The 27,906-nt window shown below is 47.3% G+C and overlaps 1 protein-coding gene across 4 annotated transcripts; it reads left to right on the top strand.

Annotated features, from left to right (window-relative positions):
* On the top strand, nt 1–27,600 carry P4HA1 (prolyl 4-hydroxylase subunit alpha 1). Of its 4 annotated transcripts, none has more exons than XM_050339661.1 (15): nt 1–62; nt 5,474–5,590; nt 6,445–6,541; nt 8,432–8,583; nt 9,669–9,806; nt 11,635–11,874; nt 12,742–12,929; nt 13,441–13,617; nt 15,589–15,659; nt 21,804–21,903; nt 22,719–22,772; nt 23,256–23,321; nt 23,737–23,805; nt 24,457–24,553; nt 25,027–27,600. In XM_050339661.1, exons 2-15 carry the CDS (start codon nt 5,503–5,505, stop codon nt 25,095–25,097), a joined length of 1,608 nt encoding a protein of 535 aa, XP_050195618.1. In that variant the 5' UTR covers nt 1–62; nt 5,474–5,502; the 3' UTR covers nt 25,098–27,600. The 4 variants fall into 4 exon arrangements, with proteins under 4 accessions (XP_050195618.1, XP_050195609.1, XP_050195599.1 ...); XM_050339652.1 differs by lacking the exon at nt 15,589–15,659 and adding an exon at nt 16,682–16,752 and having other exon boundaries at nt 8–62; XM_050339642.1 differs by lacking the exon at nt 22,719–22,772 and adding an exon at nt 22,603–22,656 and having other exon boundaries at nt 8–62.
* The last annotated feature ends 306 nt before the right edge of the window (nt 27,601–27,906 follow it).

Raw genomic sequence — 27,906 nt, 5'->3', positions numbered from 1 at the left:
GCTCCCGCAGCGGCGCCGCCCCCGCCCCGCCGACACCCCCCCCGCACCTCCCCCGCGCTCAGGTGAGGCCCGGCCGCCCCCGCCGCGCTGTGGGCGGGTGGGGTGGGTCGGCTGAGGGCAGCGCCGCGGGTCCGGCCGCCACGCGGGCGGGCGCGGGTGGGTTGGGGGCGATACGTGGCAGCGCCCCGCGGCCGCCGCCCCCGCGGCGAGGGGTCCCGGCGCTGCCGGCCCGGTGCTCCCGGCCCTTACGTAACGGGAGCCGGCAGCCTCCGGAGGGGGGCGGGAGGGCGCCGCCGCGCCGGCTTCCCCGCGCCTGGCAGACTAAACACACCCGCCGCCGCCTCCTCCTCCTGCTCCGCGTCCTCCCCCGCCCGCTCCCCGAGCACCCCCGGCTCGGCTCCCCCGCCCTCCGCGCAGCCCCGGGGCGGGCGGGGAGCTGCTCGGCCTGAGCGCGGTGTGCGGGGATGGCCCCGCCGGGCATGGGGCTGCGCTGCGTTCCCCCCCTCCCCGCTGTTTCCCAGCCGCTCGCTTTGTGCGGGGTTTCGCGCCCGCCTTTGCCGGCAGCTCTTTGCTCTTCAGTGTGTGTGTGTGTTTTGATAGCAACCTAAACCTGACCGGCAGGAGAAACTCCCGACGTGGAGTCTTTGCTGGTGAATAGAATAAAGAAAATAAAAATGTCACACGTACTTATTCCAGTTCACCTGAAAAGTAAAGGTCCTTCAGGATTGCAGACACTTTGTTTTTCCTGCTGGCCTCAGTAAGAGGAGAATGCAGAGCGCTTTAAGTGTTCACCTACCTGTGATAAGTGAAGGTTCCGTGCTCAAGGGTTTAGTGAATGAAAGAAGCCATTGGTTACAAGAATAAATAAATAAATGCAGCTTCCCACAAGGCCAGGGGCTGTTGGCTGAGCGTGCAGACAGTGCTCTGCCAGGGGCGGAAAGTAAAGGTAATGAGTTCCTGGTCTGTCTGGGAAGCAGAGGCCTCCTGTTGGGTCAGAGATGTTCTCTGCCCTACTGCTCTACTCTTGGAGCATTGCTGGATCCTTTTTAATGCCTTAAACCACCCTGCCAGGCATTTCATTTGACCTGGAGTACTCTGCACTGCTCCTTAGGTATGTGCTGACACAACCAGGACTGATTAACTTTCTCCTCCCTTTATTTTCTTCCCCGAGCCAACTCTCTGACCTGTAGAGCTTTAAATGAGTAGGTTCAAATTCTGGCATTTGAAGCTGTGATTTCAGGCCTTGCACGTAGGTTGGAAAATTCCCAGTGCAGTTTGACAGACAGAAATGACATGTAGTGAGTTAACTCTGGAAGGAGTGAGGATAAATAGAGAGGTTTATGGGAGGAAAACTCTGCCTCCTCCAATGCTGAGACTGATAGAGGTAAGGAAACCCCTTTTCTTCACGAGAACATCCTCCTTGAAAAAAACCTCACTTCACCTGTCAGATCATTGGGATTGTCCTGCTTTCTTTGCAACCACTCTTAATATCTGAAAACATTCTAACCTCTATAGGTGCTCTGCTGATCCTTGAGCAGAAGGGTAAACAGAAGGACAGCCTCCTGCTTGTTGTGTCTAGTAAGATAAGTGCTCCATTCCATCCCCAGTGTTCACTGTCTTGGCTTGGGAAGTTAAAACAAGCGGCCTCTGGGGCTGGAAGAAGCCATGGGAAAACTTGCTGCAGTTCCCTGGGTACGAACACACGTGCTCAGTACTCAGGCTCACAAATGCTGCCTTCAGCTTGGCAGCGAGTGGTAATTAAAACACATCACCCCTACTTGATGCTAAAATTGATTCTCATCTCTTACTAGACTGTATTATTTACATAGATGAGGTTCTCTTACAACTCTGTCCTTAAAAGAAGCCTGAAACACGCCCCGTTCTTTTGGTAGCAGCGATTACAGAAAATCTTCCTTCTCTCGCTGCTCGAATCTGAATTTTAAACCAGCTTTGGCCATGCTGGAGGACTTGGGAACTGGATTCCAGTGTTTCTGTCCTGTGAGACCGTTAAGAAACGGTGGCAGCTAAATGTTCTTAGTACTTATTCTGGGAATTTCTTTCCTTTGGAGTAGTATTTCCAGGCATATCGTGTGATGAGGCTATAACTTGGGTTGTCCGTGAGACAGGAGAGGTTTTGGGCAGCGAGCAGCTATCACTTCTAGTGCCATCCTCTCCACTTCTCCCAAACTCAGCTCAGTTTTAACTGTCTGGGGTTTTTCCTATTTTTTATATGCAGTGGGATACAGTAAGGATTGGGAGAGCAGACACGAATTTAAATCAAAAGTGGAGAACCCTGATGATGCAGTTTTGTCTCCTGGCCTTGCCTTCATTTGGAGTAGGCCACTAATTCCTTACCTAAATAAAGAAGCTGGTTTAGAATTAAGTTAGAATTATTCTGGGATAGCTCTGTGTTGAAGTACACCCTCAGCTTCCAATTTTTTATCCCGTTTTCTGGATCCTGGTAAGCACCTGGGAGCTCGGAGCTGGAAACAAGGAGACTTGTCCAACGAGCATCTCCAGTCTTGGGGCACTGATTTGTGACCTTGGTCGTGGTGAGGTCATGTCACTGCATTTTATCTTCACTCTTCCTTCAGCTTGCATGTCTCTACCTGTAGGGCTGAGCTGAACTCTTTAAGGAAAAGTCCTCAAAGCCCCCCCTCTGTGAGTTTAATGAGTTGAAAAGGTGTTTTTGTTGTGTGGCCCTGCTGTCTGGGGAATCCTGTGCCTCGCCTGGCAGTGCCATTCCTCTACTTGCTGCTTTGTTTTGCTTGTATCCACGTGTTTGGTTGCCCTTCACTACTTTTTCCCGTTCCCGTGGGGTTTTTTTTTTGTGTGCTTTGCCATGTTTAGTGAATGCACTTCTGGGAAGTGGGGAAGCTCCTGTGTTCAAAGCTGTCAGCTGGACTCCCACTTCCCTCCGTGGGTAGTGATTCTCTCCTCTCCAAGGTTCTCAATTGCCATCTTTGTGTTTTGCTGGGGAGGAGAGTGAGACTGGCAGGAATAATGGAGGGAGGATTTTCATCTTGTTTTACTTCATGTCACCCACAGGAAGAAATTAAACCTACTTACTTGGCAGCTTGTGCTGCGTCCAAAGAGATTTCCAGCATCTGTCTTAACCAAGCTTTATTCTCTTTGATTTGGGAACCTGGGGCTGATCCTGCAGCAGTTGGAAAGCTCTGCTACTTAGCAACTGCTCTTAGGGCAGCATGAGCTTGGCTGGCTCCCTGTCCAAGTGAGGGAAGGAATCTTGGGTGGCTGAAAGCGTTAGGGGAGTCAGAGATGACAGGAAATGGGGGAAAGGAAGGAAAAAAATCAAGCTGGAGGTGACCTCTGGATGTCACCTAACCTAACCTGTTCCAAGTTGGGCGAGCCTGAGGGTCTGGTTAGGCTGCACATGGGCTCATCTGGGCAGCCTCTTCTTAGTGCTGAACTGGGAGAAACTTTGTGTTTCTGCCGCCTTGGAATTCCTCTCGTTGCAGTTTGAGGCCGTTGCCAGTCGCTGGTTCTGCTGTGTGCCTGTGGAGGTACAAGGTGGGAAGAAGGTTGCAACAGCATTTGGAGGAGCCTGGTATTGGAGCAGGCTTAAAAAGCCCCTGGAGAAAAGGAAAAACGAGGTCTCTCAGAGCAGTACATGGAGAGGAAACGTTGTTTTCATCACCTTTTCTCTGGTTTTGTTTGCTTGTTTTGTTTCATTTCAGAGAAGTTTCCTATTGATTAGTAGTAGAAAAAGTAAACTTTCCGAAGCTTTTCCTTGTGTTTTTTTCACCGAGTGCAGTAAACAAATAGCTGAGTGAATTCCCAGCACTGATAAGGCTGGCAAATATTTCTGGTGTAGTGGAGCTGTTTGTGCTTTGTCACTGATTCACAGCTGTATTGGCTCGAGTGCTGAATGAGCAGGAGGCTCTTGGCTCTGCAGGGGGAAGTACAGATGGAGTGGTGGCTTTAGGTGGTTTTAGCAGGTCCATATCAGTGGTTTTATTAGTTTGAAGTAGCCTGATGGAGCTGTGGAGGGGCTGAGCCAGGAGGAGGAGGAGGAGGTGAGGAATGCTGCTGTGGACAGCATTCAGAGCCTTGGAGATGCTGAGGGGCCTGGCTTGACTGGGGGAAAAGTAAAACTCCAGGCTCCCCTCTCCAGATTTTCACTTGCTTTCTGCCAGTGAGTGTGTAGGAATGTTTTCAGCCCTTCAGTTGTGGTCCTGCAGGTTTCAGCTGCTTTCCAGGAGCTGGAGGTTGTGCTGCTTTTCTAGGCTCAAGTTTCCCGTTATTCCCGTCAGTGCCAGTGAAACTGGGCTCGTCCTGTCCAAGAGGCAGCTCCCAGGGTAAATCTAAACGCCAGGGCTGCTCCTTTTGGAGTGCTGGAGGTGGAAAGGAAAGGAGGGAGCTGCTCCCAGACCCTCAGGTGCAATGTGAGATCTGTGCTCTGGAGCCAGGGATGTGTTCCCTGTCAATACCCCCACTTTTGGGTGGGATGGTTTTGCTTTGGGTGCAGCTTTTAGGCTTTGCTGCTGTTGTTTACACCTTCCTTGTGTGAACCCAGGCATACCTGGGTTTGTGTTGTTTGCTCTCAGTTCTGTCAGCTCAGTCAAAAACATGTTGCTTTCTTCCCTAAATAGGCCAAACCACTTTGTAGCTGGGCTTGTTGCTTTTCTTCTTTTTTTTTTCTTTCTTTTTTTTTTTTTTCTTTTTCATTTCTTCTCCATCAGTTGTCTTGCTGTCGGAAGAGTTGTAAACCAGCTTCTGTCAGTCTGTCCCTTTTCCTGAGCAGATACAGTACGTGAGAGTTCAAGCTTTTGTTTGGAAAAAAAAAGAGTAAACCTTGCGAATTCCACGACAGCATAATTACTTTTGAAGTCTGCAGGAGCCAGGCAATCCTGGGCTGCTGAAGGGATCAGGAGCCTGAAAGGCTGAGAGCTTGGCAGCTGGCCCTGGGAGAAAGCACTGCCATGGACTTTTCCAGGATCCAGGGACAGAGCAGCCTTTTGTGTCAGGTGTGGAGCTCGTTTTCGTGGTGGCAGCCAAGGAGCAGGGAGTGTGCCCCTCACTCCCCTCTGAGCTGCTTGTGTGGGGTTTTCATTTAGACCTGTTCCACTGGCATCTTTCTGACTGAAAAATGGAAACTTTGGGCTTTTTTCATGGAGTGGATGAACTCGACAATGTGTGTTTTCCCTTGCTTGTTACGGGGTTTTATCGATGTTTGATCTTGGGTTTCTCGGTGCTTTTTGCAAAGCGGCTCCATCTGCAGTGGGACTTGGATGTCAAAAAGAAGAATCTCTGAGCTATTCTTCTCTTCCCACAGGAGACAAAGGTATAAGAAAGTCAGCAGAAGGGCATTAGTCCTCTGAGAGCTGCTCAAGCCTGTCAGGATTCTGCACTAGTGGCAACCCCACTGTCTCTTCTCAAGGTGGATTCAACTCTCTGGTGAACAGGGATTTTTTTACCTGTGTTTTTGTTTGTTTGTTTGTTTCTGTCACAGGTCTGTGGTGAGGTGACAGCTGTTGAGCAATGGCCTTCAACAAGGTTTGGTGTGCCCTAACCCTTGGATTTCTGCTGCCTTTTTCTTGTGCCCACACGGACTTCTTCACTTCCATTGGTGAGACATCCTTTGCTGTACCTGCTGTGTAGCCAAGAGAGTTTCTTGACAGCTCTCACTGCTGCTCCTGCTGTGTGTTAATCACCATGGGGCTTTAATTGGTACAGCATTAAACCCACTTCCTAGTTCTTACCACGTTACTGACTTTCCTTTGAGGAGAAACAGGCTCTAAGTCAGACCAGGTAGTCTGATGACCCAGGCTAGGCTTTGTAGTCATTATTTATTCTTACAGGTTTTGGAATTCAAACAGAATTTTGGTGTGGACTGTGGCACCTATGTGGAAGCCAGTGGAAGAGCTACAGAGTGATGTAGAATATCAATGTGTGCTCACCCCTGGGTTCTGATGGCCTGGGGCACAGCTGAAGGTGGGGGCTGGACCAGTTCAGCTGCCTTCTTGCAGGAAATGAAACAATTATTAATTAATGCCAGGCACCCATTAAAAGTCATGGAAGTCATCTTAAAAATGAAGCTCTGGATTAGTCTGTCTGTCAGACACGGGTGCTTTGTGTATTTCTGCAGCTTTCTCTTTATTTGCTCTGCATTATGTATGCTTGGATGAAAGATTACTCTGTGGCAACCTACTTCCTTTTCCAAATGAATCCGAAATTGCTTCTAATAATAAATATGTGGTATTACATTAATTTCCATGGCAACGAGCTTGGTCCAGCAGGAGATTTTTCTCCTTCAAAAAAAGCCTTACTCAAACAGTCCTTCAGGGTTATTTAAGCAAATGCAGAAGGACTTTGGGGAAGGCAGAGCTGCAGAAGGGAAGAAAGTAGAAAAGAGGAAGAATGCCTTTAATTCCCAGAGTTTTTTTGTTTCTCCTTGACTCACCAAACTCCTTTGTTTTCCAGGCCATATGACAGACTTAATTAACACAGAAAAAGATCTGGTGGTGTCACTGAAGGATTACATCAAGGCAGAGGAAAGCAAGCTGGAGCAGATCAAAAAGTAAGCAGTTTGTTTCACAATGCTAATGGTTAATAATTGGGAGTCCACCCTTATGCAAAAAATGCTCCTTGAGGCTGATTAAATTTGTGGAATTTTTCCTCTGGCAAAGCTTAAACCAGCAGGTCTTGCTGGGTGTTTGTCCTGAGTTGTTCCCTCCGAGCCATGGGTTGGGGTTGTGCAGCTCCCAAGTGATGGAATCTTTCTGTACAGCACTGTCACTTCAGGACTCCTGCTTGGCACGTAATTCCCAAGGGGGTGGAGTTCTTGGAATGACAGTTTGCTGAGGGGAAGCTAAAACCCAAGAAACATCAGATGTAAACCACCAGAAAGTGTTGGGGTGGCCACTGAATAGTAATTACCCACTGCGAGGGCACAGACTGTCTCTACAGATTTTACTCTGTTTAGATTGAAAAATAAAATAAAGCAAAACAAAAACTGCTTGACTGCTTTTAAAAATAACAAGAGACCTGACCATTATCGTGGTCCTCACACCTGTAGGGCTGAGCAACAGAGCCAAACATGTCAGATTTTATCCCTATCACTGAACAGGATGCTTTCCTGGCTTTCAAAAACGTGTGTAAGTCTGTCTGGAGGATGTTGAAACAGTTTTAGGTAGATGGGTGGATTTTTGTTTTATTGGGTATGACTTTCTGGTGTTCTCCCAACCAGGAAGGAAGGTACTTCTGTCAGACTGGGTTTGTTATTTATCGCATAAAGTACAGAGCTGGAATTGCTGACAGGTTTGGAATGTTGGAAGTATATTCTTTACAGCTACAAACTGACATGGGAATGTGCCAACTGGACATCCAAGAGTGTGTAAATGCAGCTTATTGTCCTGAATGCTGCAGCTCTGCTTTTATGATTTCAGAGGAGCTGTCGGGTCAGAAAAGTTTTATCTCTGTCAATGAAGATAAAAGACCCTGGAAGAAATGGCAGCATTGTTTGTTGGGCCCTGCCCCTTGACTGAAGGATATTGGGAGCTGGTGTTCACTTCAACTCAGGGAAAGTTGGTAATTCCCTGGAATGTGGAGGGTGGCTCAGGCCTCGTGTGGGGGCTTTTATGAAGGAGAAACCACTTGAAAAAAACCCTGCAAGCTTAACTGAGGCAAACCAGGTTCTGGGAACACACTGGTGAACAGAGTTCCCTCCAGGCTGCAGATTTTTGTAGTTGCCTTCTGTTGGAGTTTGGTTTTGTCTGTGGGGTGTGGCTTTTTAAACATTAATTTACCCTGATTTCAGGGCGTTGTTTCGTAGAATCTGCATTGTTTGGGAGCACGTTGGGGTTGGGAATGCCTTATGGCACTTAGAGAGGATTGTGGAGATGGAGAAGCAGCACCTAGGAATGGGATCTGGGCTCCTTGTCCTTTCTTTAAGCTTTCAGCTTTGTGGTGGGATAAGTAAAGAGCTTGTGACAGATGTAAGAGCATGTGTCTGAACATAAAATAGCTTGAGATGAGCGTTGAACTGCCTTTTTGTAAACTTAAGGGGGAAAAAAACCCCCATTAAAAAAAAAAAAAAAGATTGCAAATGGGGGTAAAGCTTTGTTTTTGATTAGTCCTGCATGGACAGCTCATAATGGAAGTGCTGGCACGGGGCTTTGGGGGCTTGGAGGAAGGAGTTCCTTCAGGCAGGGTCCCAACAAAGACAGCAAAAGCAGCGCAAGGTTTGAGCTGCAGCTGAGGAAGAAGATTAAAAAAAAAAAAAAGAGGGAAAAAAAAGGAAAATAGCCTTTTTTGTTCCTTCTAGGAGACTCTATATATAGATAATGTAAGTGCTTGCAATTTCTGTTGGGTTTTTTATTAAGGAAGACACTTGAGTAGCTTGAAATCAGTTCTCCAGAGCATCAGCAGACTTGTGCAAGACTTTAATGAGGGTGTGTTTTCATTATAGATGGGCAGAGAAATTGGATCAGCTGACAGCCACTGCCACAAAAGACCCAGAGGGGTTTTTGGGACATCCTGTAAATGCCTTCAAGTTGATGAAAAGGCTCAACACCGAGTGGGGTGAGCTGGAGAGCCTGGTCCTGAAGGACATGTCAGATGGTGAGTGTGCCTGCAGGAAAAAAAAAACCAGGATCATGTGCCAAATGCAGTTCCTTGGCTGTGTCCCTCACATGTCAGGGTTTGAATGGGGTTTGTGAGGCTGCTTTTGAGACAGAGCATTTGTGGAACCAATCTGAATTAGTGTGGTAAACACTCTGCTGCCTCTTTGCTCTTCAGCAGGAGCAGAAGCTCTTTAGCAAGGAATAGGGCATGAAATTCTTGACTGTGAAAGGCACTTAGCAAAAGGAAGCCAGGATGGTTATATTTGACCTGTGAGACTCCCTCAACAGCTGATACCAGGTGGAGGTTTGTAGGAAGGAACTATAAGAAAGCAGAGCTTTCAGAAAGACCTGGGATTCGTCTCTGATCAGGATGCAGCACGTTCAGCTTCCCTGTGGCTGTGAGAGGGACTGAACATGCCACCTGAAAAGGCTCTGCACCTGCCAGCCACAAATCTGCACTGGTGTGTCTTAAGCCCTTCTTCTGAGTGAGGGGAGGGAAAAGAAGAAAGTCCATTTTTTGTTATAAGGAGAAAGGAAAATATTGGGGGAAGTGCAGTGCAGTAAAAGAAGGGAAGCATGGGAGGAAAAGGATATGTATTTTTTCCCATAAAGTAATAGAGTTATGAGTTCTGAATAGTTAAAAGGAGTGTGCTAGAGTGTGGCAAAAGTCACAAATTTGGCCAGTTCACTATTTTCTGGATGGTTTTGCCAGCTGAGTGTTGCTTATTGCACTTGGGCCGCTTTTGGTCATGCTGCTTAGATTTCTGCTGGTGGACATTAAGATGAATTTAATCAGCATCATGTTGGCACTGCTTGGGGCAAAAGAGGGGAACAGTTCCTTGAGAGAATATTTTTTACATTATAGAACCTGTTGGGTGTGTTCAACAAACATCTCCCTCGTGCTGCCACGAAAAGCCCCCAAGTGTTTCTTTTGGACTGTTCCTTTGCTTTCTTTAATTAAAAAAAAACAAAACACCAAATGCTACTTGTGCAGCATGTGCCATGAGTTCACTTGAGAGCTGTGTGAAGGTGGATCTTACAGAATTCCCAGGACAAAGCCAAGGGTTTCCCTGTCTTTCCCAGGCTTTATCTCCAACATGACTATCCAGCGGCAGTTCTTCCCGAACGATGAGGATCAGACCGGCGCAGCCAAAGCCCTTTTGAGGCTCCAGGACACGTATAATCTGGACACAGACACCCTCTCCAGAGGGAATCTGCCAGGTAAGAGCCTGGAATTTTATTTCCAGTGAACTTTAAATGTTCACTGTTCATAAATCATTTCCTCTCTTCCACCTCGTTCAGCTCCTCGGTGGGAAGGTAACAATGGCAAAAGGTTTGAGTGGCTAAAACTTAGGAAAAAAAAGTCTTTTTAGTTGAAATCTGTGTCTTTCTTCTAGCAATGATGGTAAGATAATTTAGTGTTAATAATTTTTAATGAAAAATCAAGAGCAATAAAATCTTGCCTGGGTGAGGGTTTGCCTTCTGTTGCACTGGCAGATGTTATTGCACAACTTTATGCATTTTAACAAACCAGTTCTATCCTTCATTATCCTTTTCCCTCTCAGGGATAAGATAGACCCTTCAGAGTGGGAAGTTTCTTTGGGCTTAAACTTCACAAGAGTGTCTAAACTGAAAAGGAAAAGACAGATCTGAGCTCGTGTGGCATTACCTGAGCTGACCTTTAACAGATTTATATGCAGGAGAGGACACACCTCTTTCTTATCAGGAAACTCTTTCTCTGCTCAGTCTTCTTTGTTTCCTCTGTTCAAAAATAGCCCCGTGCCAACTGGCAAAAAGTCAGCTCTGTGCAATCCATCTGTGTTTTTGCAAGTGCTGATTGTGGTCAGATGCCTAATAAAATTAAGGGTAATTGGCTCTGTATGTTATGATGTATAACCTTGCTTTTGGGTTTGGTTCAAGATCGTCTCAAGGACCTACAGATTCCTTCTAACACAGTAAGCAGCTCGTTACTGTTTCCTTAAAACAGCACAAAAACACAAGGGGGAAGGTTTTGCTTCTTTTGAAGCAATGAGCTGTCCTGACTGTGTGTGATGAAGGGTAATGGCAGAACTTGGAAGTTCTGGAGTATAAACAAGAATGGGTTGGACTCTGGAGAGCTCCAGAGGGGAATATCCCCTGTGGGCACTTGTTTGTGTTCCTTGTTTTCCTTCCCAGGGCCAGTTTGGGTCAGAACCTCAGCTCCTGCCGTATTGCCAAATCTTTGTGAGCTTTGAGAGTTTGCAGCTCCAGGCTCAGAAAGCTGCAGTCACTGCCCATCACAGCACAAGGTGTCCAGTGAACAAAGCTGTCCTGTGGGAATACTGCATTTCACGGGAGGGCTCTTCAGCAGAGCAGCTTCCCCTCTTTGAGGGCTGCAGAGCTGCTGGTAGAAACTTATTAAGATGTAATCAGGAGCGTAATTTTAGCTGGAAAACTGGCAGGTCCTGCTTCCCTCTTACAAGATTAAATTTGGTTTCTCGTTGGGCCTGTATTTCCAGAGGCAAAAAAAACAGGAATCTGTAATTTGCTTGCAAGCGCTTTAATCTTTCAGAGGTCACTTAAAATGTTTCTAAAAATGACCAACTTCAAAAAAATCCCGAGCAGCTGGGAATTTACTGCCTGATGTTTTTCCTTTTCCTCCTCCTCCAAGTTGTCACTAACAAGCTGTGCTTCAGGGACTTTCAGAAAGCGATAATGTGACGTCTTTGTTTGAAAACAGATCTCTGAAACTTCCGTATTTCTCGTATTTCGCTCACTGTTGCTCTCAGAGTTGGGGGGGGGATGGTCTGGGGAAGGTTTGTTTTATTTTGGTTTTCACTAATGGTAAAGACATTCAAGCTCGTTGCTGGTATTCTGGGAATGAAAATCTGCATCTGTGTGTTCTGCCAAGGGTTTACAGCCCTCATCTGAGCCTTCAGCAAGTGGCAACCACAGAAGGGAGCTGCTGGAGAACAGAAATAAAAGTGCTGAGAACGAGAAGTGAAGAACGTCGCTCTTGAGGACGGGTCCGGAGCTTTGTGTAAACTCTGCTTTTGTTTTAAAAACCCAGGTGTGAAGCACAAATCCTTCCTGACAGCTGAGGATTGCTTTGAGCTGGGGAAGATTGCCTACACGGAAGCTGATTACTACCACACGGAACTCTGGATGGAGCAGGCTCTGAAACAGCTGGATGAGGGAGAAGTGTCCTCAGCGGACAAAGTCTACATCCTGGACTACCTGAGCTACGCTGTGTATCAGCAGGGGGACCTGGGCAAGGCCATGGCACTCACCAAACGCCTCCTGGAGCTGGGTATGGGAGAGGGGGGATCCAGCTGGGTGCTGGGGGGATGCTGGCTGTGGGTTTGTCCTGGGCAGCGTGGCCTTGCCTGTGCTCTGGGCCTGGGTGTGCGTTTTTGAAAGGTGGTTTTAGTTTTCAGATGAACAGTTCAGCTCAACGGCCACACCGGGAGTGTTGGGGTTAAGGGTTGTTCCTTCTGCCTCCCAGCACTGTTGGTTTCTAACTCCTTACCCATCTTAGTCATTACTTCCTGAAATTTGCCTCTCTCCCCCTATTTTACTTGGCTGGGCCGAGATTACTTCCCATTTAGGTACAGGCAAAACCAAAATGAGTGAAACTGAAACTAAATTGGTGACACCGAAATCTCTGCAGATGATTTAAATGCAAATGAGGCATGCTGGGGGTGAAAAGCTTGGAAAAACAAGAAATAGAGACTGTTCTGTGAAATCTGAAAGTACTTATTCCTCTGTAAATACTTTGCCGATTGACTGTGTAAAGGAGGCGCACTGAGAAGCTCAGAACCGAACCTAACATAGCAAAATCTACTGAGAGCCTTTTATCAAAGATCTGAAGCTTCTGTAAGTTCAGGGATTGTTAAAAGCTTTGTCCCCAGAAATCTTAAATCCCCTGAGGGTATTGTTTAGGTTTGCAGCTGGCCACGCTGTCCCAGCTCTCTCTTCTGTCTCTCCCTCACTGGTGGGATGGGCTGGAAGGGCCAAACCCTTTTCCTGAGTGCTGGGACCTCCATGTGCAGTGAGGGTTTGGGAAGCACCAGTGTGCATCTTGTTTCCTCTTGCTTCCTGTAAATAAACCACTTCTGGATAGTTCCTCCCAAGCTGGAGACCTGCCAGTGATCCTCCCCCCTTTCTTTGTCAATAGATCCCGAACATCAGAGAGCCAACGGGAACATGAAATATTTTGAATATATCATGGCCAAAGAGAAAGAAGGAAATAAGTCCAGCACGGATTCAGAAGAGCAGGAGAAGGAAACTGAGGTTAAGAAAAAGGATTACCTGCCTGAGAGAAGGAAGTACGAAATGCTGTGCCGTGGGGAGGGGCTCAAAATGGTAAAGTGGAGTAGACTGTTCTCACATGTTTGAACCCAACAAAGCAATGTCAGGAATTTGTGTGTGGTGTGGAAGGAAGGAAGTTGTTAGAGCAGCTGGATGTGTGTGTTGGATTTCTTCCCTGTTTCAGTCTGTCCAGTAGACAAAAAAAGGGATATTGCCACAGGCAGGGCTGTGCTGGCTGACTTGGATGTGCTACATCAGTGTGATTAATTGAGTAAGGATGGTGGAAGTCTAGAGCTACTTAAGAGAATTAAATAAGGGTGGTTTTTTAGTGAGAAAATTACTTTAATAGGACTATGTCAAGTAATGCTTGTTGAAGTATTGCACAGCAGCATCCATGTGCTGACAGTACTAATTTCTCAAAGTCAAAGCATCCCTTTAAACCTGTAACAACAGTGAGGTAGGGAAAATGGGTTGTCCCCGTGTCTTGTCCTCAGAGCATGTTCTGTTTCTCTGTTAATGTCCCATGGAAATTCTCTGACCCTCTCTGGCTCTGCCTCCCTTTCAGACTCCTCAGAGACAAAAGAGACTCTTCTGCCGCTACTACGACGGGAACAGGAATCCCAGGTACATCCTGGGCCCTGTCAAGCAGGAGGACGAGTGGGACAAGCCCCGGATCGTTCGCTTCCTGGACATCATCTCTGACGAGGAGATCGAGACCGTGAAGGAGCTGGCCAAGCCGAGGGTAAATGCCTTATGCTCCTTTGCCTTTGGAATGTTGAATTCCATGAGGGTAAATGCCTCATGGTCCTTTGCCTTCGGAATCCTGAGTTCCCCCTGTGTGCTTCCTGTGTGAGTGGGTGTGATGTGTCCTGTGGGAGGCAGTGCCCTCACTCCTTGCTTTCCTCACCGTGCAGCTCCTGGTGACGCTCTCGGAAGGAGATGGTGGGGAAGAGCTGGAAGTGCTGTGTGATGGGCAGAGCCAGGTGGCAGCAGGGCAGGGGTGCCAGGCTCTTCCAGCAGACACAATTTCAGCACACGCTGATGTTCTCCAGCAGAAAACAAACGTGCTGCAGCTGGGGTGCCTTGGAGTATTCCTGGTATTTGCTGGGCTTTCTGGTTTTTGCTTTTTCCCTTAAAGTCTGGAGAAGAGTGCTGTCTAGGGAAAGGCAGCCTTTCTTCTGCTCCTGGAACGCCACCTTATTGTGCAGACAAGAAAGAATGGTTGCAGTCTCCATATCGGTATAAAACTGCCTGCTGTCTCCCAGGCTTGGAAGTTGCCTGCAGATGAAAGAGCTTTAAGAAGGCAGGGCTTAATTGGTGATATTTGCCTTCTTATTGACTATGGTGGCTCTTCATCCCAGTTTCAGGCACTGGATGCAAAGATTCCTGTTTCTGAGTGCAGATAATAATCCGAGGAAGGACTGGACATGGCACTGAGTGCTCTAGGCTGGGGGACAAGGTGGGGATCGGGCACAGGTTGGACTGGATGACCTTGCAGGCCTTTTCCAACCTCAGTTGGTTCTGTTCTGTGAGTCCTGAGGGGACAGTCCGAGCTGTAAGCAGGAAGTGCAAGCTTTTTCACTTCGCTGTGAGGCATCTCCTGCTCTCCTGGCAGGCAGCTTTGCTGCAGGGCTGAGGATCAGAGCCTCGCTTGTTGGGCTGTAGGTGATTAATCCCCTTTGCTGCTGCATTATGTCTGGGGAGTATGACCAGGTCACTTCCTTAGGAAGCAGAAAACCTGTGGTCACTGCAAGTTCTGGAACTTGCTGAGGTCGTCGTTTTCCTGTCAGACATTTGGCTCACAGCTTAGAGATCCACAGGTCATTAATGCAGGAGCATCTGCACGTGGTTGTCGTTCCACGTATTCCCTGCGGCCGAGGCCTTGCACGGCTCAGCAGCCAGAGGGATTGTGTTTCTGGAGACTGAAAGGTCATCTCCTTCCCAGTGCTTGGGATGTTGCCATCCTCTGGGATGACAGCACTGTCTGATCTGTGCTGGCATTATTCAGCTCGTTATTCAGCTTCAGGAGTCTCGCTAGAATTGTGGTTTGTGCCTCAGTTTTTATGTGTCTGCATATTAGGAGCTCCCAGCACCTTTTCTTGTTGGTAGGTGTTGATTTGCTTAGTTTACTTTAACAGCAGAGAAATACTTGTGTGTATCTCAGGAGTTCAGTATAACCATGGATGAAGCAGTAGTTTGTGTGAGCACAGTTCAGTGCTGCTTTTGGTATAGGAAGAACCCAAAAAGGAGGGTTTATTTGTCTTTGGCTTGTTGGGAACGATGGTGCTGCCTGGATCCAGTTTACCTGTGAAACTCCTTGCCCACGTGCAGGGCAGAGTAACAAAGCACCAGCTGCCCACGTGCCATAACACCGTGCTGCTCCCAGCAGCTGCTGCAACACAGAGGGAACGAAAGCCTCGAGCTGGCTTTATCCAGCAACTGTTCTCCTTGCTGCAGACATGGAAACAGGACTTCTGGAGAACCTGACCTTCTCTAACACTACAAAAAAAAAAAATAACAGAAAAAGCCAAACCCCTCTTTGTAGTAAAAGTGGAGGCTGCCCCTGGTTCCCCGGGGTGCTCCCGGAGCAGCGCCGGGGCGGTGGCGGTGGCGGCTCCGGGCATTGTTCCCCCCCCCCAGGCTTCTGACGGGTCGGATTGCTGGGATGCAGATTGTGCTTGTAATGCAACTATTCTGATGGTTCGCTTCACAGCTGAGGCGAGCCACCATTTCAAACCCCATAACGGGAGCCTTGGAGACGGCACATTACAGAATTAGCAAAAGGTAAGAGAGCTCCATGCCAGAGGTCTTGGGCCTGGAATGAGTGTGTACGTCCTGCTCTTTACGGGGAGACAAGAGGTGGGCCAAAGAACAACCGTGGAGTCCACCCTGCTGTCCCCTGCAGATCTGTGACAGGCTGTTCCTGCTGAGTTTCTCAGTCTCTTCCTTCAGTTCTGGAAGTTCTGGGGGCGTGTTTTGATTTGTTCTCTTTTCTTTTTTCGGGCGCCTTCTCAGCGCGTGTTTGCCAACGGTCAGGTCTCTGCAGTCAGTGTGGAAAACATGTGATGCTACAAAACCTTCAGTAAAATCTGGATTTTGGGTTTAATTTGTATATTCCTTTCCCCCTTGCTCTTCTCACCAACCACGAGTTGTCCTCCCCTTCCTTGGAAAATGTGTAAGTGCCTTTACAGGTGGAAGAGATGCTTTGAGTCCTTGCTGTGCACACACACACACAGAGCATCTCCTCGTCCAGGATAATCCCATACTCCCAGCTGAGCTCCTTTACCTCCTGCCTGACACAAATCTGGCTCATTTTCACCAGGCTCCCGGTTCTTTTCAAGCTTGTCTATTAAGTGCTGCAAGTATTGAATTCAGCCAGCGTTTTCCAAAATTGGCTGGATCTGAAACCACCTGCCCCTGCCTGCCCTCCCCTGGTTTTAAGTTGTGTTAATTAAAAGATTGGCCACGCACACCATCAGGAAGGACTTAAACTTCTGGGTGGAGAGGAATTGTCTGGGAAACTCAGCATCAGAAATTACTTGGAGAAAGTCTTGAGTTAAAATCAAAAAAGAAAAAAAAAAAAGAAAAAATTTAAAAAGGGAGGAAAAAAGTGAAAGGACAATCTAACCAAAATTTTCCAACCAATTTGGTGCGATTTGGACACGGCAGCTGCAGCTTCTGTTGCCCTCCCAACATTGCTAATTGGTGAGCTTTGCATCCGGAGCAATCGGAACCCTCTCGAACCCCTGGGGTTGGCAAAGCGCAGCCTGCGAGGTGGGTAAGCCTTGTCCTTTCTCTTTTTGTAGCTGAGCCGTGCTACTGTTCATGACCCTGAGACTGGGAAACTGACCACAGCACATTACAGAGTCTCTAAGAGGTAAGGGAACGTCTTCCCAAGGGATTCCCTGTCCGAGGAAGTCTGTTCTGGGGCTGTGCCGCTTCAGCGCTAAACATGGGGGCCGAGGAGCCGTCGGGACTTCTGTTCTTACGCCTTTCTTTAGAAAGTGGCCTAAGTGAGCTGAGCTGGCACGTAACACAAAGCTCGTGGCCTGCTGGAGTAGGGATTGGTAGGAATTGGTGCTATTCCAAGGTGGAAGTGCTGAGCATGGCTTGTCTGCCCCAACTAACGTACTAAACTTGAGCGCGGGGCTCCGCTGACGGTGCAATAGGGACCTGCCTGGCTCACCCCTGCTCCTAAAATTCCACATATCCACACCTGCTGAAAACCAGGAGCTGCTCTGATTCCTGGGAATGCTGCAAATTAAAGCTAGGTGGTGGCTGTAAAGGATTCCCCCGTTGAAATGATGGAATGCAGTTGGTGCTTTACTGGAAACCCAGTGTGCTTTCAGCTGCTCTGAACAAACCCCTGGCAATTAGAACGGTCTGGAGCTTAAGGGCTTTTATTGAGCTGTGAATGTCTTTAAAAAGGTCAAACTACTTCCAAATTGTGGATCATAGGAAGGTGATTGATTCAGAAGTGATTATAAGACTTAGAAAAAATGGGATAACCATTGGAGCTGAGGGCAGATCCTTAAGGCCACTGTTGTTAGAAGTTGGAAACGTTAATTTTTATCCTTTGAAAATTGCCTTGCACCTTTGGAGCATGTGGGTCTAGGTGCTCACGGGCACACACAGGTAGTGAGAATCCTTTGGAAATTGTTTGCTCCTTAAAACTTTCCCCACAGGTTCCTCCTCCAGGGGGCCTTTAGGAACATTTGTCTTCCTGTTGGACATGTGTTGCATTTAAATTTTTTTTTTTTTTTTGCTTTTAACATTCAAGTCTTGTCCATGTCTCATCTACCTTGGTTGTTTGTCACTGCATATTTTAAAGGCAGCATTTGTTCAGTCTTGGGATTTGTCCTCAGTGCCAGGCAGCTCTGGGGCATTGCTGAGGAACCTCCTTCCCCTCCTCGAAGTTTCTGTCAAACGTGATATGCTGATATTGGGAGTTGCAGGAGCAGATCACTGATGGAAATTGGGATGCATTACTGCCCCCCTATTTAAATAGATGAGCCTCAGTAAAAGAAAGTTTAATTTTAGAGTTGTGATTTTCCATCAGTAGAAGTGTTATGCCCCGAGGTATTGCAGCTGCCACGGGCTGAAAAGAATACTTACAAAGCACCACTCAGCATATGAAAAGCCGATGGAAAAACCTGGGATAGAGCCTCCTGGCCAGCTCCTGGGGAATGGCACCTTACTTAAGGTTTGGTGCTCAAAAAGGTGGCACTGTGGGATTTCCTCCCAGCATACCTGAGGAACTCTCCAATCGGATTCTGCTAAGTTTTTTAATCCGGTCTCTCGCTGGGAACCGGGATTAGAACTGTGAGGAAACATCCAAGAATTTAGGGAAGACCTCATTTCTTGAGGGTGGAGGGGGTCTGCCCTCGTCCTGCTTCCCCTTGCCTTTGCGTTGCTCCAGGTGCAGATTTCCAGGATGTGTGTGGACATTCCAGGAGAATTTGACACCTAAATCCAGAGCAGGAGGTGAATCTCCCTCCAGAGCCCAGGGCAGCCTGAGTTAGAGGGTCTGTGCTGTTCCTGCTGGAAACATCTTCCTGTTGGAGCTGCTCGAGCTGGTTTGGATTCCAGATGAATCATTGCTCCTGAAACCCCAAAAAAAAAAGAAAAAAAGCAGCTTTATTTTTTTACTAGATGACTGCTTTCCCCCTTCAAACATTCCTTCCTAGCAAATGCCCTCCCAAATTACAGCATTCCAGTCTCTGAGAGCACCACTGTTCCCTTGGTGGGACGTGGCAGGCTCTGTCAACGGGGGCACCTCGCCAGCACCACCAGAATAAACCCACCCACTCACACACTGCTTTCAAAGATAAAAAACTGCTTTTTTTTCTTTCCCCCCCCCCTCTCCCCTCCCTCTCCTCCCAGCAGGCAGCCAGAGCTTGTAGCACGTAGTGGTAAAGTTTCCACTTCAGAAATACCAGTCTGGGCTTTTATTCACTCCCTGGTGCGTCTCTGCTGGTACTTTTTTTTTTTTTTTTTTAAGATATTAATTGCATTTTAGAAAGCTTTTAAACAGAAATGCTGGTATTTCGTGGCCAGTGACTCACAGAAGCAGTGTTGAAATGTAATGTCTGCTCCTAGGCTGAGCAGAGCTGAGATTTTGGGGGAATGTGTCTGCTGTGGAGAGTTGGCTGAGGTGGTTTTTTTTTTTCCCTGTAGTATATTGCTTAGTCCAAAGTGATTTCTCTCTATAAAAAATTGTGTGGTATTAAAAACCCTTAAGGTAACTCATGCAGAATTATAAGACATTTTTTGTGGATGCCCCAACCCTGGAAGTGTCCAAGGCCAGGTTGGATGGGGTTTGGAGCAACCTGGGCTAGTGGAGGTGTCCCTGCCCATGGCTGGGGGTGGCACTGGATGATCTGTAAGGTCCCTTCCAGCCCAAACCATTCTGGGGTTCTGTGAGGAAATGTGATTGTTCCTCTCTGTTTGTAACAAATAGAAGTTGTTAAAAGCCAGATGTGGGTGTGAGGAAGAAGCAAAGCAAACCCCCCCCCCAGTGTGAATACAGCATGGTAATGAAAGTATTTAATTTTTTTTTTTTAATAGCATATTGACTTAGTTCAGGGATGTGTTTTTACAATGCCAGGTGGGTCAGCAAAACACTAAACTCGTGTGGGCAGAGAATTTGGGGTGGTAGTTATTAAGGAAATACCAACTCCTCCTGTAAGTAAATCACTTGCATATTGATCTACCCTGCCTGTGGCTTCCCAGAAATCACCTTGTCCCTCTTCTGTGAGGAATTTTTCTGCCCACAGTGGGCTCAGCTGGTCACAGATATGACAGAGTGCCCATGAACCTGTCACACTGAAGTTGCTGATCTGCCAGGTGTACGTGGAAGGGCAGAGCTGTGTGCATTTGCTGACTCACACTGACCCCTGAGCTGTGCAAATATCAGAAGAAAAAGGGTTGCTGAGCACCCTTGAAGGCTGTTAATGCTGCATCTCCCACAGCACTGCTGAGGGGAGCCTGTCTGTCTCTTTTTTGATAAGAGGAGAGCAGGAAAAAAAGCCTCCTTTGTGTGAGGAAATGGTCTTGAACGAGGCAGAGACCGACTTGGATGTCAGCAAGGGAGCAGGCTGAGATGGCAGGGGAAGGAATGTGGGTCAGATGGGAATATTCTGTGAGCAGGCAGAGCAGGTTCTGTGACACTTACAGGGTTAAATCCCACTGGAACTCCTCAGCACTCCAGGCCTCCCCCAGCTCTGCTCAGCAGACAGGCTGGCACTTGGATTGTGGTTTCAGTTCCCCGTTCCTCCACCTTTCAGAGACTTCCTTTGTATCCTCAGGCAATTAATTTTATTTTTAAAATACGTGCAGTATTTCCCTTCCTGAAAGGCTGCAGTATTCTCCCTGTGGAAGCATTCACTGCTACTCTAAATAACCCATACAGGAGGAATGCTTGGGTTTTGTCTTTCTTTGGGTTGTTGTTTTTTTTTTTACTTTTTTCCCCCCCATATGCACAGACTGGCCAGAGGCAGATGGAGCTGGTGGATGTGTTGAGGTTTTTTTTGTGTGTGTTAATGTGAGGTTAGGATTGCTTGTGAGCATTCCCCTGTTCACCGTGGCTGCTTTTTTGGGGGGGGGGGTGTTATTTGGCTTCATTTACATCTACTCATCCTTCCACCACCTGAAATCAAAGCTGGTTGTGCTGTAACCCCTCCCTGTACTAACAGTGTTCAGAAATGGATGGGTCTGTGGCTGTGTCTGTGCATGTCTGCCTTAAAAAAAACCTCCTTTCTTTTATCTGTCGTTCATTTGGCATTTGAAAAAAAAACCCAAAACGCTCGTAGAGATTCTGTAACCTGTGTCAGTGCCTCATGTCCTGTGTCATGCTACTCTTCCTCCCAGGAGAAGGATTTGGGGATTATTATATTTTTTTAATGCAAATTAAAGAAGAAAAACTTAATTTAGTACAGATGGGAAGGTTAATTTGAATAAAAATACTATGATGCTGCTACTGATAGTTTCCAGCTGAGCACAGGGATTTCCCTCCAGCAGGAACCACTGATGAGCCCTAAAGCTGAGTCAGCTGCTGGAAAAAGGGGTAGAACTACCTGTCTCCATTGTCCTGCAAAAAAAAGGGGAGGTGAGGGAGAAATGAGCCCCAAATCATCATTATCATCCATATTAATGATTAGCAGAAAGATAAACAAAGGATGGCATGGGATGAGGAAAGCAGCAAGAAAACCAGGCATCAGGTGAGCAGGTGATAAAAAGAAAAAGAAAAATGCAGTATTTTTAGCCAAAAAGTTCTAATATGTAGCAGGAGGGAAACATTTTGAAAGATGCCTTTGGAACTGTAAGGCTGACCTTTATATTTAAAAAGAAAAATAAGGGTTTGAGGTTCCCCCTTGAAAATCATTTACCTGAAGCACATGCTAAATGGCAAACCTGCAGGAGGTTGTTCTGGTAGGAATTGTGTCACGAAATTGTTTTCAGGATGGTTTGTACCAGGATTGCACAGGTAAGTGATGTGAAAGGGCAGAGCACACAGTGCTGTGCTGTGGAGGAGAGCCGAGTTACAGACACACAGACAAGGAGAGGAACTCTCTCGCCCCCTTCCTTTGCCAAACGTTGCTTCAAAATGCATCACCTGCGTGGGCTGAATTAGCTGTTGGGAAGGGGTAAGAGCAAAGCTGTCTGTGCCTGGTTTAGAAAGCAGCTCGAGGCAGTTTGTCACTGTTTGGAGCGTTCCCTTCTGTCACTGGGGAGTCAGCATTCCCTTAAACCAGGGCTCGAAATGTCCTTTCTCAAAACCACGTCTGTTAAACGCAGGTCTTCTGCAACGTGGAGATAATTTCTTGAAAAGTCCTAAAAAGTCACGTCAGAGTGTTAAGTAATTCCCAGTGTTTGCTGCCCTGCTGTTCACTGCCTGCTCCTGTCACACCTCCCTGGTTGTCCCCGCAGTGCGTGGCTGTCGGGGTACGAGAGCCCCGTGGTGTCCCGGATCAACACGAGGATACAGGACCTCACAGGGCTGGATGTCTCCACAGCAGAGGAGCTGCAGGTAATTCTGAGGCCGGGGTTGGTGCTGGATGTCAGTCCCCACTTCATTTTGGGTGGCTCAGGTGGCACAAAAGCTCTTTTATTTACTGTGGGGGCAGGAAGAAACAAAGGTGTGTTTGTAGAGCAGCTCTTCAGTGGGAAATGGCTTTTGGTGCTTGAGGGGGACAGGGAGAACTGAAACTCTGTGGATATATAATTCCTTTTTATTTATATAACCAAACCTAAGCTTCACTGCTGCAGGGATGGTAATTCAGCTTGACTGGTACTTAAGGAAGGCCAACAGTGTACCTGGTGTCCCTATAATGTGGGAAACACTGGCTGTGGGTGTAATTTAAAAGTACTTTTATACGTTTGCTTGAGGCCTTTGAAGGAGCAGCTGCTGTGAGCAAAGTGTGAGTCCTGGAAAGCAGGACACCCAGACAGGGGTCTGGAAGCTGCTGTGCCCCTGTCAAGACTCCGGGGGATAAAATGCCCCAGGATCTGGTTGAACATTGAGGTTATTTTTTATAAACAGCTGAGGCTTGTGATTCCCTGGGGCTTGGTGTCTGCCACTGATCTTGCCACTGTCAGCTGTAGCTGACAGTGGCAAGATCAGTGGCAGACACCAAGCCTGTGTCTGACTGTCAGCTGTAGCTGACAGTCACAATGTTGCTGGATAAAGACTGCTTGACTAGAGCCTGTGCTTCTCCTCTCACTGTAGGTAGCCAACTACGGAGTAGGGGGCCAGTATGAGCCTCACTTTGATTTTGGAAGGGTAAGTCCTGTTCTGTCTTCACCTCTTTCTCCTTCACAAGAGCTGTTGTTTCTCTTTTGCAGGTGGCAAATTATGGAGTGGGAGGACAGTATGAACCCCACTTTGACTTTGCACGGGCAAGTACAGAGCGGGAGGGGAGCAGAGACCTGGGGCAGCCTCGGCCTCTGGGCACAGAGTCTGTTCCTCACTATCTGTCACATTGTTTAGCTCTTTTCCAACCCCTGTCAGGGCAGGGGAGCCTGTGGATCACCAGCTGCACTACTCAGCCTTGGTGCACTGCTCTGGGTATTCCTGGTGCTTAGGGCACACTGAGGCTCCTTCCTTCCTTTCCTTCCTTCTTTCCTTCCTATCCATCCCCAGACAGATTACTGTCCCTTCAACCCCTGCCCTCCACACCCTAGAGAGATTTTAAGCTGCCTGCTTAATTCAAATTAATGGATTCACTCCAATTCCACTCTCACCTCCTCCTTCCAAATCAAAGGGTCCATTAATTCCTCTGCCCGAGCCCACGGTGCTGCTGCCTCAGCCACTCTGTGTCATTGGCTCCTCTCGGCAGCCCAAAGGAAGCGCTGATGGAATCTGCTTGCTTTTGTTCACAGAAAGATGAGCCAGATGCTTTTAAGGAATTGGGAACAGGCAACAGAATTGCTACTTGGTTGTTTTATGTAAGTGATACCTTCCTGCCCCGTGCTAGTGCCAACAATGTGTCCCTCCATATTTTGTACCCCTGAATGATTTGATACTCCTTTTGTTTTTCATCTTGGCTTTTACTGAAGTGACTTCTAAATGAAGCAGCCACAAACTCTGGGGGACTGTTGTCTTCTTACCCAGACCCTGTGGTTCTTCTGTAAGGGGGATTTTACTCAAAATTACTTGCCTGGCTGTTCATTTTTATATCTGCATCAGTATTTACAGCCTGTTCGCTGCCCAAGCACTGCAGGCTGGGGTTGCACTGGGACACAGTGGGGAGGGTTCAGCCTTTTTAAGGGAGGTGTAAATTAACTTGTTTTATAGCCCAGTTCTATTTTACTAAAATATGAGAATGTTTGAGCTCTCACATGTGTTTCCCCACCTGTGCAGATGAGTGACGTGTCAGCAGGGGGAGCCACGGTCTTTCCTGAAGTAGGAGCCAGCGTTTGGCCCAGAAAGGTGAGCAGGGATGTATCTGCTGGAACTGCCCTTCTCCACCTCCTCAAAATACAGCAGGGGCATGAAAGAAGCTTTAAAATGAACCTTCAAAAGAAGGAAAATCACAGCCCTGGTCATGGCAGCACAGAGGTGCTCATGGTTCAGTGATGGAGCACTGATGGTGATTCCCGACATTCCCTGTATTACATTGGGAACTTGGCTGCTTCCTCTGCACAGACTCTGCAAAACATTACAGTGCTTCAAAACACATCCTGAAAACATTCAGATCTCTAAGCTGCTCTAGTCCTGAGGCATCTGTAGGGAATTCTCCCTGAAATGTCGTGTTCCTGTTAGTTTTTTCCCTCAGCAGGGTCTCAAATAAGGTTACCTTGGCTGGCCTGCTGCTCCTTTTTAGTAAATAATCTTGCTTTCTAAAACTGGTCAGGATTTCAATGAAACTGGCCTGGGGTTTAAAAAAAATTAAGAGCCAAGTATTACACGGACACAGAATAAGTCCTAAGGAAGCAAATATTAGAGTGTGGAAAGGAGCCTCCAGCATAAAAGAATCTGAAATACAAATACACTTACCTTTGCTTTTATCCTTAAGTGAGTTGGTGTTTAAGTGTGTATTGCCCAGAGCAGAATGCTGAGGGTGTCCCCTGCCATTCCCAGGGAACAGCTGTGTTCTGGTACAACCTCTTCCCGAGTGGAGAAGGCGATTACAGCACACGGCACGCGGCCTGCCCGGTGCTAGTGGGGAATAAATGGGGTGAGTACCTGCCTGGCACCCCAGCCTGGGCCTTGGGTGGTGCCTTGCCTTGCTTTTCTTTTTCCTCTGGACTTCGTGGTGGGATAAAAAGCACCAAGAAATGCAGTTCTTTATAAATAAATCTTATTTAATTTACTTTATCTGCTTCATCTCTATACGCTATAGATACTCCATATAGCAGCATATTTTATTATATGTATTAAATACATGTAAGACCCTACCTCCTTTAAGAGTCTTTTGTAGTTTTGCAGGGAAGTTTTTCCCCTCCTGTATTTATTAGACCAACTTCACATCTGTGCATAGCAGGGGGTTGGAACGAGATGATTTTAATGCCCCTTCTGACCCAAACCCTGTGATTCCACAATTAAAACACTTTTAAGAAATTAAGATAATGGTGTGCTTCACCAACAGCGTATTTAGGTTCAGTAAGAGCTACCCACATGCAGTGATCCAATCCCTTTGTGTCTTTGCAGTATCCAACAAGTGGCTCCACGAGCGGGGGCAGGAATTCCGAAGGCCGTGCACTTTATCGGAGCTGGAATGATGCGGAGCCGTCGGCGTCTCCTGTGTATCAGTCCATGTAAAATGCACATCTCCAACAGTTTACAACTGACTAACACTCCACTCCAGGTTCAGTTCCCCCCACCCTCAGCTGTGGACAGGACAAATGTGCTTTTAGTTCCCTTCCAATACCCACCCACCCCCCCGAGGTTTTATGGACAGAAAATACTGAGGTTTATGAGTGTTACCGGGAAAAAAAAAAAAAAAGGACAAAATACAGATGAGGGCCACAACTAACTGTGGTGTTGTGTGTGGTGTTCCTGTCACCATCATCCCTCTGAGCAGTGTGGGAAGACATGGGTGATGTCATGGGAGGGCTCCCCTCTTAAGGAGTGCTGAGTTAAACCCATTCCAGTTCCTCAATTCCCAGACATTCAGCTCCTTGCTTTCCCAGAGTGCCTGACCACTGTTGCTGAGAACTGCGGGCATCCTTTGTGTTTCTCTGGAAAACAGGTTATTACCATGTTTTAACCAGTTTTCCCACTTCCACAAAAGCCCTGATTTTTTAAATTGTCTTCCTTCTTGGCCCCTGTGGGGAATGTGGCTCCCAACCTTGGCAATGCGAGCCAGCAGTTCCACAGGCACGGCCGGGACGCTTCCCCAGTGTTGTGCCTGTGTCAGAGCAGCCTGACAACACCCACAGCCCACCTTTCCCCACCTCTGGAATGTTTGTCCACGTGAACAAATGCTGCTTTTGTTCTGTCCCAGCAGCCAGCTCTTCCATCTGCTCCTCGGGCAGGAGGGAAGGGGGGGTGTTCCCATCTTCATTAATCGAAATAGCCGTGCCTTAGGATGCTGGAATTTCAAACTGGTGAAGAGACTTCAGGTGCTGAGGTGACACAAGAGTCCTCACAGAACGCTCTCCACCCTCGTCCTCCTCACAGCTCTCGAGGTTCCCTGAGAAACTGTCACCCTATTTATAGTCCTGAACCTTTTTTAGATGCAGGCTCACTTTCGTGAACCCTTTCCCTTCCACAGCAGGATTCTTATAGCAAAATAACCAACTACTCCACTAGCATGAGGACAAAAAATCAAAGGGAGCCACACTTGACTCTACCTAAACAGTCCAATTTTCTGGATTATTATGGTTTTACTGGTTAGGGGTCAAGCCTGAAGTCTTCACCAAGGAAAAAAAAATTCCAATTTTGGTTAATTGGGTTTTCTGCCTCAATAAAATCTTGACAATTGAGCCAAACGTAGACAAGACCAATTGTTAACGTGCTAGAAATACCTCTGGAATACTGGGAATGCAGTTTAAGGTACTATAGTCGGAGGATCAGAAGACACTTTAAGGTCTTTGCTGGAAAATATATTGTTAAATTCCTACTGAGCCTGGTAGCAATGGGACCCACAGAACTGCTCATCCTTAGCCCTGCTCCTGCCTGCATTTGGCCTGTGCTTTTGGCAGATGGGAAGCAAAGTCCATCCAGCACCTTGAGGACACAAATAAAAAGTCTCACATCTGTACTGCTCCTTTTTTCCAAGCAGCTGCTAACCCAAGAGCAGTAGCTGATCTAAAGGAATCCACCCCAGAACTGGGTGAGCAGAGAGGATCTTTGAGCACTAAATTGTAATAATTAGAAAAAAAACAACATACTATTTCCTCCTACCTGAGTTTTTCCCCTTTTTCATCCATCTCCATTCCTATCCAGGGTCTTCTTTTTTTTTTTTCTCTTCCCCATCTTTTTTAGTTTCTTAAGCTCCATAAGCTCCACAGCTGCAGGTAACTCCTGCCACTTCCCTGCAAGTCAAAAAGGATACAGTGATCAGTGTGGTGTTGGGGATCTTCCCTTTGGGGTATCCATAAATGCTTTTAGGGAGCCAATCCCACACAGTGAACAAGCACAAAAGGAAAGCCCTGTACTGGCACCATGGACAGAGGTGGCAAACAGCATTTGGGTTTGCTATTCCCATCTCCCTTCAACCAACACCCAAGGATGAACCACGAGTTGGGGAATTCTGCTCAGCAGCTCCTTCCCTCACCCCAACACCAGCGAGCACTTGCAGTGATAAACAGCATTTTAAGGAAGGTCTCTCAAGAGGCACTGCCTGGGGAGTGAAAATGGTTTAGTGCACGACTTTTCAAAGCAGTGAACTACTCCAAGACAATTCTTCAGGAAAGAAAATCAATTTGTCTTTTGACAGTGGAAAATTTCACTTGATTAAAAAAAAAAATAAAAGAAAAAATCCCCCAAAATTAAACCTCCAATCTGCTGAGGCACATCAGGAACACCCCAGATTATGACAGAAGGGTCATTTGATATTTTTAAACTGCAGACAATCCCCCTTTCTTCTCCCTCCACTGCAGTAGTGTCCATGCATCCAATGCTGACTGTAAGGGATTCCCCTGGTGCTGCTGCTTTCTGCCTTACCCCCATCATTTCTCCAAGGGCTTTTGGATCCCGAGCGTGGCTCCTGTGTGAATCTAGTTTTGTATTAAAGATGATTGAAAACTGTTTGGCTCACAGTGACTGACAACTGAGAAACTGCCTTACTGTTACTTTTTTTTTGTAATAAAATTTTTAATGTAAAAAAAGAAAAAAAAAAAGTGAACGGGCTTCAAATAAAAGCCACTGCCATCAGCAGTGAGAAATCCTCCACACCCAGCTCTCCTCCTATGTGGCTGCTGTAAATCTCATCACACAGGGGTTTATGCAGGAGATGCTCCTGCCACAAATTCCTGTTAAATGCTACACTTTAAGGGAACTAAAGGCCTGCAGAAGGGGAGGGCAGATAGTGCCGGGCCAAAAGCACCTTCTGCCCAAAAACTTAGGGAAAGGAGGTGTGGGGGA

This window comes from Myiozetetes cayanensis, unplaced genomic scaffold, assembly GCF_022539395.1.
Source record: "Myiozetetes cayanensis isolate MyiCay16 unplaced genomic scaffold, myiCay2020 scf10, whole genome shotgun sequence".
Lineage (NCBI taxonomy): Eukaryota > Metazoa > Chordata > Aves > Passeriformes > Tyrannidae > Myiozetetes > Myiozetetes cayanensis.
Note: the sequence above shows the minus strand (reverse complement) of the source record. Positions and strands in the feature narration are given on the sequence as shown.

Excerpts from the sequence above, each read along its gene's own strand:
- P4HA1 (XM_050339661.1), top strand. The coding sequence starts at position 5,503 with ATGGCCTTCAACAAGGTTTGGTGTGCCCTAACCCTTGGATTTCTGCTG. Across the intron at positions 13,618-15,588 it reads AGGAGCTGGCCAAGCCGAGG|CTGAGGCGAGCCACCATTTC; the intron begins GTAAATGCCTTA and ends TTCGCTTCACAG. Across the intron at positions 21,904-22,718 it reads CCACAGCAGAGGAGCTGCAG|GTGGCAAATTATGGAGTGGG; the intron begins GTAATTCTGAGG and ends TCTCTTTTGCAG.